The 14,602-nt window shown below is 44.6% G+C and overlaps 1 protein-coding gene across 3 annotated transcripts in view; it reads right to left on the bottom strand.

Moving 5' to 3' along the window:
• The window catches only part of Lamc2 (laminin subunit gamma 2), a 58,566-nt gene extending 44,900 nt beyond the window's left edge, over nt 1-13,666 (bottom strand). For 2 of the 3 annotated variants that reach the window (XM_005319714.5, XM_078022462.1), the window contains exon 1: nt 13,400-13,666. In XM_005319714.5, coding sequence (XP_005319771.2) covers nt 13,400-13,478 — 79 coding nt within the window. In that variant the 5' untranslated portion in view covers nt 13,479-13,666. Of the gene's footprint in view, nt 1-11,081; nt 11,224-13,399 lie in introns of those variants that run through there. The other variant, XM_078022461.1, reaches the window with a different exon arrangement.
• Nucleotides 13,667-14,602: the final 936 nt, after the last annotated feature.

The raw sequence follows: 14,602 nt of genomic DNA, 5'->3' as shown, positions 1-14,602 counted from the left end.
ATATCACCTTATCTAACAGGGAAGCTATTCAGGGTGCTTGGACCCTCAGATTTTATGAGCCAGAAGATTTCAAAAAAGGGTTTCTGGTGTTTAATTTTGCCAAAGAAGTTATTAAACAGACATATTTATTTGGTGTTGTCAAACACTGAGTGCATTATCCATGTTTGTCTATTATTTCCCCACGAACCGGCCTGGATCCAGGACCTGGTGTTAGATCTAATTCCCATATCACCATATCAGAAAATATAGAAACAAATCAGACTTGAACCCAGAACAGGCCCAAGCCTTCACTAGGTCGAGAAATCAAAATAGGCAGGGTGCCCGGCTCCTTTCACTGAACTGGTTCTCACCGTCACTCTTCTCTGACAATTGATTTATCCCACGCTCTTCCCAAACCTCTCATCCTATGCTCTCTCTGTCCCTTGTTCCAACTCCCCCAAATCCTTAACTGTCGGCCAGGTTCTTCCCACAGCTGAAGGAATGCAATTCATCAAGTTCACTTCAAGCCCCACATAAACACTGCTGAAATGCAGTCATTTTATGCAGATTTTTGCATATTTCTGTAAGGCTCACAAAGCGTGGGTGGTAATTGTGTCTGGCTGTGTGGTGTGCTGCTTCGAGGCTTCGCTGGCACTTAAGTATTTATTATAATAATAACCATAATATCACAGGGTTGCTGACCCACAAGGTGCTTCTTAGGAAAGACCTGAGAGGCAGTCAGACTCAGGCTGATCCGCCCACTGCCACCCACACTCACCGGGAGACTCAGATCAAAGGAGTTGGGATCCCTCTGTAAACAAAGGAGCCCTGCATGCAGAATCCCTCGGGCTCCCACCCCTCACTGAACACACGACTCCAACAGGTTGGGACAGGAAGCAAAGGGGCAAAGGCTGTTTCCAAGCTGTAGACTTTGGAGAATGAAAGGAAACAGAAAATGTTTCCTAGGGTTGGACTTGGGCGAGCCTTGGAGGGGGACCGCCACCAATGGTAACCGTTCATTGAGAACTCATTTTAAATTTCCCATCAGAAATATTGCCCTTTCCAGGCAAGGAATTACCAGAAATGGTAATGAACTGGCATAAATACAATCATCTGTATCCGGCAGATCCTCTTTCTATTGTTCCGAACTTAAAAACATGCCGGTTTCCACCAAGGTGCTCTAATTCCCATGTTTGTCCGATTTGTGAAATCGTACTTTTGAGAGCTCTTACAATAATCACAGAATTAAAAATCCTAAGTTTTGTAAAACCCTGAAGGTGTGGCCCATGCCACACAAACTTACTTCTGGCCTCTTCCACTCTCTAGGTCTCTGGACCCCAGGAGGCACCAGCTCTTGGCCACCACCTGTGCCCTTCAGGCTTGCCTTTGCCTGGGGCACTCCCTGCTCCAGCTCTCCCCAAATCCATTTTCCACACAGCAGCCAGAAAGTTCTTTTTAAGACTGTGCATTTCCCTTGAATAACCTTCCAACACTTCCTCCCTTCTCTGCCTGCTTGGGGCACGCTAACCTTGCCTCTGTCATAGCATCTACCACTTTCTATCCTGGATCATAAATATTTTATGTTTATTACTTAGTTCCTCTTAGCATCTCTCACTTTGCACTCCAATGGTACCAATACAGAGCTTTACCGTGGTTGTTGGAGGATGCATTCATGAAGGGGTAGAGAAAAGAAGGGAGGAACACAGCAAAGGAAGGAAGGAATGGAGGGAGAAATGCAGGCAGCCAGACTCTAGGAATGGCCAAACGAGGACCTGAACGCCCTGAAATTGTCCAGACTAGAGTGACCCACTTGGACATTTCCCCAACACAACTTCCCAACAAATTTCCCCAGTGCAATACACAAAGTTTTTTTGTTGTTTACATATGTAGCATTCAGTGTTAAAAAAAAAAAAAAGCAATATTTCAGAAAAAAAAAGAAGAAAGAAAAAAATCCATGGTGAGATGGGAACAGAAAGAGCCGTGAGGGCAACTGGTATTTTCTGCTCACAGCACGGGAATGGTCTCTGCCCAGGAAGTGCCCTTCTGCGGCCTGAGCCTGGGGCTGCATGCTCTCTGGCCCCACCTGGAAGGAGCCTGAGATCAGCGGGCAGCCATCGGGCAGGTAACAGGTAGCTTGCTTGGCTGCTCTGGGGCTGTGTCAGGAGCTAGGAATTTGGGCGTCGTGTTGGAACCTGACAGTGTGTGCCGGCTGTGATGACGTCGCGTTCTGTGGCTCTCGCTGCCATTTCAGGTGCTTAGCGCATGAATATGGATTCAGCGAAACAGCAGTGCCGTTTAGGTATGAGTGACCTGTAATCTGTGAACGAATTCAAGTGTGAACCACCTAAAGGTGTCATTCAATTCCCTTCCTTGGCCTGGGGTTGTGGCTCAGCGGTAGAGCACTTGTCTAGCCCGTGCGAGGCCCTGGGTTCTATCCTCAGCACCACATAAAAATAATAAAATAAAGGTATGATGTCCATCCACAACTAAAAAATAAATATTAAAAAAAACTTCCCTTATTTAGGGGAAAGGCGTGTGCCTGTGTTCCCTGAGACACCAAAGCTTTCCCTTGGATACGGTGACAACTCTCTCCAGGTTTCCTCTGGCTTCTGACCTCTCCATGGAGGTCCGTTGGCTCCTTTCTTCCTCTAGCTCTAGGTGCTGGTGAACCCTGGTGACTCCTCACCCTCTCCTCCCTCCTTGGCCCATCCCATCCAAGGCAAGGGTTTCCATGGCCTGATAGGGGCTGACTGCCCAAGACGCTTCCATCGACTGCTTCAAGTGGTCAGCGCAAGGCTCTTTAAACGAACAGGTTTAAAACCAAATCCGAGACTGTCCTGCTTCGGGTTGAAAGCTGGAGGCTGTCTACCCAGGTCCCCACCTTTCTCATCTGCTTTACTGAACCTTATTGCCATAACCTACTAAAGCCTCAAATCCTAGTCTGCCGCGTTGGACGGCTTTTCATCACGGTGACAAACACCCGGAGAAAAACACTTCGAAGGAAGAAGGCTTTATTGGCTGTGGTTTCAGAGGCTGCAGTCCATGGCTGCTGGCTCCACTGCTTTGAGTCTGAGGTGAGGCAGAACACTATGGCCAAAGGGCATGGTGGAGAGAAGTGCTTACCTCATGGCAGCTAGGAGGCTGACTGAGACAGAGAGAGAGAGGCCAGCAACAAGATACACTCCCACAGGGCACCCCTCCCAGTGACCTACTTCCTCCAACCACGCCCCACCTGCCAACAGTTTCCTCCTCCTCTCAGTAGTCCTTGAATCTAAGGAGTGGATTAGTCCATGGGTGAGGTCAGAGCCCTTCCTTATCCTTCCATCACTTACTTTCCAAAAACCCCACCTCTGGACATTGCTGCACTGGGGAACCAGCTGTTCAATGCATGAGATTTGGGGGGACGTTCCAAAGCCACACCCTAACCTCCGTCTCACTATGGTCACGCTAGGCCAAGTCCCAATCACCTATAGACCGCTATGGCTTCCTAGTGGGAATTACTGCAGCTTCTCTCGCCTGCCCCCACTCCACAGCCAGAGAAGCTTTTCAAAATACACATTTTCAAAACCTCTCTGCTTCGAGCTCCAAGATATCTTTCCTTTCCTTTCAGGTTAAACACAGAATTCCTTAGCATTGCCTCCATGACTACCATGGTTTTATGCCACCCATTTTTTTCCCGCCTAATTTTGTGTAACATTCCGAACAGGGACATGGACTTCACCACTCTCTCACTCATTCACTTGTACTTCATTTTATGCCCTTACTTCCTCTGCTTCTTAAAATTCTTGATTTGTAAAGGAAAATCATAATAATGGGGAGAGGTAACTTGGAGCTAAAAACTCAACTAGGTTACCCTTTGTTTGTTAAGGAGTTATACAAAACTAACTGAACTGAACTATGGGACACTACCCCCTACTTCAGAGTCAAAGGACTGGTCTGTAAACTGATCACCCTTTTATACTTAAATACAGTAACGAGTACTTCCATGAAGTCAGCTCTACTGAGGTCCTTCAATAAGAAGTCCAGATTATAGCTCAAAATGGTGAATGGAATTTAAGTTGAAAATAGTTGGTTTTTTTGTTTGTTTGTTTTTGTTTTTGTGGTACTGGGGATTGAACCAGGGGCACTCTGCGCTGAATTATATCCCTAGACTTTTTTAATTTGAGACAGAGTCTCATTAAATTGCCCAGGTTAGCCTCAAACTTGGGATCCTTTTACTTCAGCATTCAGAGTCTCTGGGATTACAGGCATGCACCACCACACCCAGTTTATCCTAACATTTTAAAAATTATTTTTACAAATATTTGAATTGCACAGTACTTATGACTAAAGAAAGACACACCTGCTATCTATCGGTTTGGCATCAAAGGCACAGCAAGCTATGATCTTATTTGTAAAAACCAGTCTTCGAACCTGAGCTACACAAGATGAAAAAATATTTTTAATATTATGCTTACATGTGATCATGAAAATGTTTATATGTATTTTCTAGTTCGAAAACATCTTGCATGGAATGTTTCTTTCTAAATTTAGTGTGTTTCTGGGTTTGGGTGAATACTTCAAAACAAAAGCTGAATATTTTGTCACTAAACCAAACTTCATTTGGTCTTGAACTTTATGGTTTAGTGGGTGAACACGTACTTCCAGTTTTATCTTTTTAAAGAGCACCACAATGTGTTTTCTAGTTAGGATAGGGTATTTCCCTCGCTAAGGGACCTTTAATGCAATCCTCTCTCTCACGTTTTGGCAGCCAGCACAGCCAGAACCCCAGGTACCTACTTTGCCTGATCCATTTGCTTCCAGGGACATGTAACTGTCCCCCAGTGTAAGTGGGGCTGCAGCGTCACGCACAGTGAGGAGCCAAATGACAGCCTGGCTCTGATCACATGGGCAGCTCTGGGTGATGGAACATGGGTAAATCTTTCCACTCTAAATTGTCTAAGTCATCAAGAGTCTATGAAACTGAGATCACCACATTTTCCTTTTGAATGGTTATGAACTAAAAGGAGGCGCCTATGATCAGCCAAGGGTTCATAATACATTATGTCACAAGCCAGACTTGCAAACTCGCATGTGCAGTGACTCAGCCCGGAGACCACACCTGGAGATGTTTCCCCTAACACTGGGACACCAGCGCCCAGGTGAACTGTGTGGAAAGGAAAGACAGTTCCAGTAAACAGGGGAATTAGGAGCAACAAAGGAACGTCATGAGGACGAAGGCAGAATCCGAGGGCTCAGTCTGAGTGGGTTCAGAGGTAAAGAGAAGCGAGGAGTAGGGCCCAGGGGATACACCCACCACCTTTAAAGGCATCAGCTACAGCGCTTGTGGTAAGGAGCTCTATGAAAATATTCAGCCTCCAACATGGCACCCCACGCCCCTCTGATCATAGAAATAGAGATTTCTCTGTTTCTATGAGGTTATCTATTTAAAAAAGTCATTCCAATATAGAAAGACCATTTGACTGTTATAAAGCATTTGGGCCTTTCCTACCCAGCCTAGAAAGAGGTCACATAGGCCCCTTTAGGAAGCAGCTGAAATAAAGGAAATTATAGAGGCCCGTACAGCAAGGGGTGACACCTGAAGCAAATGAGACTAAAAGGAGGGAAATCACATTTTGGGAGTCTGAATAAAGAAAATTTTTTTTTAAAAATATCTGATTTATATGGAAAAAAAATTGGAGATAACTGAATTATACATTAAATGTGATTTTTCAACCATTTAAATTTGTGTTCTGTTAGTTCCTTTAAAAAAAAGTTATCTAATGAACAAATATTTCTCTTTAAACCTTTCATTAGTTTTGTGAATAATATGTTTTCATACAAGGAAGTTAGCCGTGGATTTTTTTTTTTTTTTTTTTGGTACTAGGGATTGAACTCAGGAACATAACCTCTGAGCCACATCCCCAGCCCTATTCTGTATTTTATTTAGAGACAGAGTCTCACTGAGTTGCTTAGCGCCTCACTATTGCTGAAGCTGGCTTTGAACTCACAATCCTCCCGCTTCAGCTTCCCAAGCCACCGGGATTACAGGCTGTGCAACTGTGCCCAGGAGCCACGGACTTTTTTCTTTTGCTCTATCCTTCACAGACACACTTAGATGTGTGTGTGCTTACCATGCACCATTAGAATACTCAGTTCAGCTGGGAATGACGGTGACTCGTGTTCATTGGGGAAATATGTCTGAAGTGCATTTGGAAAATAATCTCACTTATTTTCTGAAAAAAAAATTCCATTTGAAAACAACAAATTAAAACCACATTGGTTGAAGTTAGAAAAATGAATTAAATGGGCTCTTGGGAGCTTGGCCATCAAGAAAGGAATGACAAAGTTTGGCCCTTGAAACACTTGGGAAACTCTGAATAATAGAACATGGACAATTTTTTCAACTCAAATCCAAAGCCATCAAGATTTTGGTGAAGGGTTCATGTCCTTTCCAGGGACAGCCATGGGCAGAAGCAACAAATATCCCAGTAGAGCCTGGCCACAAGTCTCCGTCGGGGAGTAGGAGCAAGGTGTCCTGCACCTCAGTGGGACACCCGTGCTGCTTCTCCAGGACCACTGCTCAGCCACGTCGGCTGTGGCCTTACCTCTGGTCCCGAGCAGACCTCAGCTTGTGAAGACCCCCTCCTACCATGGTACAAACTCCTACATGAGGCCAGAACAGCAGCTTTAGACTACTGTTGGACCCTCGGCTGTTGCAAAATAGAACTGAGACACAATCTTTAAATGTTTGGAATCCCCTCTTACCAAGAGCAAAGTAGGCAGTAATTTGAAATAACAGTCTGTGCAAAGTTCATTCTGGCCATGAAACTGAACTCTTCCTGAAAGACTCCAATAGTCTCCAGCAGGGACAGAAAAATAACCTTTAGACACAGCTTCACGATGGTACATGCCTATAATCCCAGCGGCTCAGGAGGCTGAGGCAGGAGGATCGCGAGTTCAAAGCCAGCCTCAGCAAAAGCGAAGCGCTAAGCAACTCAGTGAGACCCTGTCTCTAAATAAAATACAAAATAGGGCTGGGGATGTGGCTCCGTGGTTGAGGGCCTTGAGTTCAATCCCTGGTACCCCCCCCCCCAAAAAAAAGAATGTTCCACAGGCAACTAAAGAACTGAAGCCTGGCCCAGCCCTTCAGTGCCTCCAATTCCCATGTGTGAAAGCAGTACCCCTGCCGGAGCCCAGCTCTGCTGTGGCCCATTGTGAGAATCTAGGCAGTCAATGTACCTCCCTGGCTGTCATCTTCCTCATTTACAAAAACAGAGGCTCTTTCAGAGAACCCTCAAGATCTACTCTCATTTTTATTCTGAAATACTGTAGTAAGAGAAAAAAGTGATGAAATGTAAATCTTTCTATAAGAAATGTTCCATGTAAGTGCAACTGAACATTTGGATAATTTATCTACTTTTTTAGTTAGTTGTAAGAAATGATTTGGCAACAGCTTGATTTTCTTTTTTTTTTTCCAAATGTAGAAATTCATATTCCCACAATAAGTAAAAATAAAATCTGGAAAAGACACAGTTGGAATTCTATAAGTGGTCTGCAAGCCCTGAAGCAGTCCAGCATATGGCTACCTTGACCAGCTGATTGCCACCTCTCTCCTCTGGTAGGACAGACAGGAAAGACTCAAGCCCTTGCATTACTCAGTGTTGGAAGAAAAAGATTTTCTTCTACTTTCATTACTGCGATATAAACAAATGCATGTTCGTCCAGCGGGGAGAGACACATACAGACACAGTCACCCTCAGACACTGAAAAGACGGCTTTTGTCCTTGAATATGATTCAAATATTACATCATCTATCTGGAGATTATATTGGAACACAGCCCCAGGAATGATTCCCAAATTTACTAGGCTTAATCTGCAACTAAATTAAAGTGTCCTTGTATTGATAGAGCTACTATTTCTACACTGTTCTGTAATAGATGATTCAAGTCTTGTCCTTGCAAATTTCTCCAGGAAAAACAAATGTCCATACGATTGAGCCCTAAGAACTTAAATAAGAAACATGTTCCCAACACTGCCTCAGTGCTTTGATTTCATGCTGACGTTCCCATAAACACTGATCACACGACAGCAATTATCCTCCTCAGCTTCTTGGACCAGTGGAGCTAAACCAGTGGCTGCCCCGGGTTCTAGAAGTCCCAAATTTAGGCCTACATAGGAATTTCCAGCTCATGCGCCAACCCAATTCCATATTCCTGTTTACTATATGTGCTTAAATATAAGGTAGATGTTTTTGTTTTTCCAAAATTATCCCTCAGGGGAAAAAAGAGATCCCATTTAAGTGCTTTTAGAATTTCACATATTATAAGGCACTTTCCCAGTGACTTAAGTGTTGTTGGAGGAAGACATGTTAAGCTAAGTGTCCTCCATCACTGTATTGGGTACTTATCAGTAAGAAAGAGGCCAAGCCCTCAGCACAATTCTCATAATAGTGCGTTCTCCTGGGTGCTGAGATTGTCGTAAATAAGTTCAAGATGATACGCTGCAAAGATCACAATGAGTAACTCAGGATAATTTGTAAGCCTTTCCAAAGTTTTGGAAATGGCATACTTTCCAGTGACAGTATCCAAAAGAGATTTAGGACTTCTATCAAGTCATCTAGCTTAGAGTAAGAGATTATGAAAGTGGCTTTAGGAATGACAGATGTGAATGGAAAGAGCGAATGTGATTACTTCATGAAATGTGAACAAATCAATACGGATATGTTAGTATTTATTCTATAAATTACTGACTTTAAATATGTCTGTGGGGCTAATTTACTAAATTAAATACTAAGAGATGTTTAACCACTGCATCTATATTTTTAAATGTTTTCAACATCAAGTTGGCCAAAATTATTTTGAGGGGAGTCAAGGGGGAACCTTTCCATTAAAAAGTGGGGTCACCTGGTGTTCTGGGCATATCCTAGAGTGACCGATTTGATGAATCTGTAGGATGAGGTCTATGAGTGACAAAAGGGAAGAATGACATGAAATCTGATCCGGGAATCCCAATCTGCTTTGGGTCGTCACTTGTGTTACTGAGTTAAAAATTGGGGCTCATTTCAACCAAAGTAGAAAGACTCCTGATCACATTTCTTAGAGGTAAAAGCCTTGCTATAGTTTTGATTTGGAATTTCCTTCAAAGACCCAGTATGTTGAAGGCTCATGGTGCTACTGGAAGGGATGGAGCTTTGGAGGTAGGGCCTAGAGAGAGGTTTTAGGTCACTGGGGCAGTGCCCTTGAGGGATTGTGGGATCTCTCTCTGTCTCTCTCTCTGTCTCTCTCTCCCTTCCCATCTCTCCCCACTCACCATAAGGTGAACAGTTTTCTGCACCACAAGATTGATGTACCCAAAGGCAGAAGAATCAACAATCATGGACTGATATCTCTAAAACTGAAGCCCAAGTAAATCTTTCCTGTTTTTAAGTTGATCATCTCATGTATTTTGTACAATAAAGGAAAGCTGACTAACACAGGCCCTTTCAAAAAAAATTCACCACTTGAAACCCAGAAGGCAATTTGCTGACGTTGGGCCCTCGCAGGGCGGTAGTCCTCACAGTAAGAGCACTAAGGACGGGCGGGCTGTTTGCCAGGCACCAGGCAAAGTGCTTTTCATGTAAAGATCACAATAATTCCTCATGCTCATTTTAGAGAAACAGAAACTAAGCAACAGATGGAGTAGTTTGCTCAAGTCTCAAGGTAAATGTGTCACAATGGTCAATGACGGAGCTAGGATTTGAACCTGGGCTGTCTGACCCCAGTGCCTGCACTTCTCTGCACGACACTCTAGCACTTCAACTATTTGAATAACAGGATCCACAAGGGAACCCACACCTTTCCGGGGGATCCTTTCTCCTATCCACGGCACCTCTTTCCCAGTATCAAAGCATAGGAAAAGCCAAATGAATGATCTACAATAATCACAAATTCTGAATTCACCAATCTTAAAGAAAAAACTGCTTTCAAGTTTACCTGATGGTGGGTAATGAAGTAACCGTATTTATGCTTTCCATTCACATTGGTCATTCTTAAATGACCGGTGTCCTTTAAGTCCCCATCCCTTGTACACACATTTGGACATCTGATGCCAGCTATTACGCCTCGGCTGCTGAAATTCCTCCTCCCACTAACAAAGCACTGGTCTTCTCCATTCTCCTCTAGCCTCAGTGCCGTGTCGTATTCTCCTTCATTGTTCCTCTAGCTCTTCTGGGGTGTCCAGCTCGTCTACATCCCAGGTGATCTCATCTGTGACCAAGGCTTTGCTTTCCTCTTGTGGGCTCTCAAATTTCTCTTCTAAGTGTCTAAAACCATAGCTCTGACCTTCATGGGCACGGCTGCTCATCTCCACTGGCGTCTCTGATTCAGCAGATCTCCACGAGAACGCCTCTTCCTCTCCACTCGCGGCCCAAGCTTGTTCCCAAATCAAATCTTCCTCTTAAAGTCTTTATTCCCTTCACACAGACCCAAAGCCTCAGATCCACCCTGGACTCTTCCTTATTTCTCTCAATTTCCCCTTACTCCTAGCCTTAGTGCACACTTTCTGGATTGCTGAAGTCTTTATTTCACCGTGTGAGCGTTTCTGTAATCTGTTTCTTCTTGCGGTTCCACCACCATGATGGCATCCCTCACCATCTCTCATCAGATTACCACAGTGGCCCTTTATTTGGCTCTCCCATCTCCATCCCATCCTCCAAGCCCTGAAGTGAGTGACCTTCTGAAAACAGATCCAATCATACCCATCCAAACCATCTGCAGCAATTCTGTGCCCCCAGGGCACCATCCTAACTGCACAGCCTGCCCCCAAAGGCCCTTCAAGACAGACCCATGGCCTGGTTTCTCATCTCACTCCTGTCTCCTCACTCCTTCTCCAGCCATGCCTCCCCCTGGGAAGTCTGGTCCCAACCACTGGAGCTGGAGGCCACACACTCTCACCCCATGAGCTCCTGAAGCGGAGCCCTTGCTATTCTCACTGGTCTCTGGGCATTAAGTTCACTACACCTGTACTGCTGCCTGCAGACTTTTTAAAGAAATGGGGTTCCAGGCATTTTAAAGCCATTCACCATAGTTCTCCAGCCTCTCAACAACCCTGCAAGGTTGTATAGTACTACTGCTTCCACTCACCAGGCGAAGAAGCAATCTCCAAGTAGTTGAGGAGCCTGACAATGTTCATAATAAGGAACCAGTAAGTGAATGGGTCAAATTTGCAGCCAGGTCAGGCTGACTCCAAAGCTGTTATTGAGACCAACCCGAAAGTCTTGCTGGCCACATTCCACCTGCAGCAGAACAAGCAGTAAGTAGCTTCAGCTTCTACATGGGTACAGCCCACAGGACCCTCAGATGCGGGTCACTCTGAAATGGGGCAGGTACCATACTTTCAGCACATGCCAGCATGCCATGAATGGAAAAGTCTGAGCACTCTTTCCCAACACCAACCTGTTCGCATTTTCTTTGAGCCCCTAAATGAATCTTTTTGAGGAGGGAATATAATATCTTAAGCAGACTACTTCCAAGGTAGGAGAAAGGCTGAAAATGAGCCTGAACATTGCTTCTAACTTTGTGTCTACATGGGCTGCTCAGAAGGAGTTCATTTTTGCCAAGGGAGTCCCAGCCTTGTGCTGGGGAGTCTGATTTTATTAAACAATCTATAGCAGTCTACATATTTATTTTTGTTACCTAATGCTAACACACACATATACATTCAACTGAAGCCAAGGGGAAATTCGCTCCAATAATTATCTATCAGGTTAAAAACATACATATAGGGTTGGGGTTGTGGCTCAGTGGTAGAGCTGCTTGCCTAGTGTGCATGAGGCACTGGGTTCAATCCCCAGCAGCACTATATTTAAAAACTAAATATACAAAATAAACGTATTTGTGTCCATCTACAACTAAAAGTGTTTTTAAAAAATATATGTAATAGTGTACACTATATGTGTTTGTGTGTGTGTGTGTGTGTATTCCTTATTCCCTCACCTTTATAATGTGGTCAAAAATAGTCTCTAAGAACCTCTGGATCAAACCCATGGAGCTGGCAGTAGTTGCCTGTGTGCCCTGGAGCAAATCTACTTCCCATTTCTTACTTTTTAAATCAAGGGATTCTAAGTAGTTGATCCATAAGCTGTCCCTTTTTAATTCTAGTATTAAGAAAATATTCCTACTTTTATATTTCCTACTAGGATACAACTATTATCCTAACCCTAAGGGAATCTACCCTTCATGGCCATTTTCATACATTTAAAAATTTTTTATTGTATATATTTAAAGTATACCACATAATGTCTCAATATACTCATACATGGTGAAATGGTCCAAAGTCAAACAAATGAACAGATTCATTATTTCACAATTGCATTTTTTGTGCATGTAGCAATCATTCATGGTTTTTAAAATTAATTAACTTATTTGTTATTATGGTACTGGGACCAAACCTAGAGCGTTATTCATGCTAGGTGAGTGCTTTACCACTGAGCTACAACCCCAGCCATTTTTAATTTTTTAAGACAGGGTCTTGCTAAATTGCCCGGGCTGGCCTCAAACTTACAATTCTCCTGCCTCAGCCTCTCCAGCAGCTGGGATTAATTACAGACATGCATCACCACACCTAGCTCATACATGGTTTTCAAAATAGCAGTCAGGATAATAGGGTGAAAGTTCATTCCAAGACAATTTTAGGGAAAAAAAAAAGACTGTAATCAATACATGGTGTGAAAATTGCTCTTGGCTATGGATCTACTGAATAAATTATTGAAATGCCACCAGAAAGCCATATAAGTGTGAAAACTCAGGGTAATTACACACGAAAATATCATGGATAGCAATAAAACACCCGTTAGGTGTTATATGTGGTCTGAGCTGACACATGGGTATAGCCAACAGTTGCTAGGTTCTCAAAAAGTTTTGTTTACATGAACTTAACTTCTCAAGACATGACAGCCATCGGGTGCCCAAGATGGGATCAAATGATAGGACATAAGTGCCCTATAAATGCGCGTTGAATGAATAATGCATGAAAAATTATAAAAAGTAATCTTATACAAAAGTTAAAGGATTTCCCATCCCCAAAATGGAACATGAATTGCACGATTACTGAAGAAGTTCATTTTCAACCTTCGTGCTGTTCATAAGTCGTGGCAAGATTCCCACCCGAATCCCATTAATAAAACACACCCTGGGAAAACATTCCTGTACCTATTACTGATTAAACAGGGGCCTCTTGGGGGAAAAAGAAGAAGAAAAAAATCAAGAAGAAACATTTTAAAAGTAAGGAAAGCACACATTTTAAATCGGGATTTTTCTAATATTCCTGTTATTTGAAACCCATCCCTGGAGGACCCCCATATGCAGGGGAGAAGGGGCTGGGAATCCTCCGAGGTGCTCAGCCCTCACCATCTGCAGGGAGAGGCAGGTTCGCAGCCAGGGCTGTCGCGGAGCCCACTCACCTTCCTTCCTGGAGGTGGCCCGGGCTGCGGGCAGGAGCAGCGAGACGCAGAGGCAGCAGCTGAGCCAGAGCGCGGGCATGGCCGGGCGGGGGTCGCTGCCCGGCGCCTCGGCCGCCGGGAGTCCTGGGCGCTGCGCTGTGCCTTCCCTTTCCTTGATCAGGTGGTTTTATCGACTCTTCTACCTGACTCAGTCCTGACAGGAAGAGAGCCTGTGTTTCAGGGCGTGACTCACCTGTGAACAAGGAGGACCCAGCCCTCCGAGGCAGACAAACGAGCTGTAAACGCGCTCCCCGGCCCGCTCCCCCCGTCCCGCAAGGAGCGCGCACACCTGGCCGAGCCAAGGGCGTGGCGCAGACACGGGATCCTTCTCCGGGAATGTGCCAGATGCCTCTCCCGGGTGGTCCCAGGCAGAATTCACTGAGGTGCAGAGCAGCACCCCCTTCCTCAAACTGGGAGGCCTATTCTCAAGTGCACGGACTCAGAAATAAGCCAGCAGCCCACTTTGGGCTCTGTTCTAAAAGACATTAGGGAAGACTGGTCAGTCCCAGAGTCCCAACAGGATCCTCTTCACCCTCCCAAGGAGGGTCACCTCTCTGAAATACAGTAGCAGTACCCCAGCCCATACACTCTGCTAAGACCGCACTGCCCCCACCATCACCAGGCTGCACCAAGGTTTCTCTCCCGGGCCTCCCTGACTCTTCAGCCCCTGGGCTAGCAACTCATCAGGTCACTGATGGACAGGAGGCCTCCCTGGGAAGACTAGGTATCACACTTTGCAGCCCTGACAACCAGGACCATGATTTGCTCCCATCCAGTGCTCAATAAATGTTCTGTTCAATTGAGTAGGAAAGAGGATCTGGATTTCATCTTCCTTTAACATTTCAGAACATATTTCTCATGCCATTTTCCATGTTCTCATTGGAAAATGTTTCTTGAGACCAGCTGTGAGCATCATCCAAATCCACTGTGCTGGGTGAAATAGTACCCAGAAAAACTGCAAATCTTGGTAGGATCCATACAGTCTCTTCTCCTGGGGATAAGATAGAGAGATAGAGAGAGAGAGAGAGAGAGAGAGAGAGAGAGAGAGAGAGAGAGAGAGAGCGCGAGCAGGCAAGTGCTGTCAAAGAAAAAGCTTAGCTTCCTGGTGGAGACAAAAGTTACCAGAGTTTATATATACACAGTGTATGTATAGACAATCTGTCC

Source organism: Ictidomys tridecemlineatus, chromosome 10, assembly GCF_052094955.1.
Source record: "Ictidomys tridecemlineatus isolate mIctTri1 chromosome 10, mIctTri1.hap1, whole genome shotgun sequence".
NCBI lineage: Eukaryota > Metazoa > Chordata > Mammalia > Rodentia > Sciuridae > Ictidomys > Ictidomys tridecemlineatus.
Note: the sequence above shows the minus strand (reverse complement) of the source record. Positions and strands in the feature narration are given on the sequence as shown.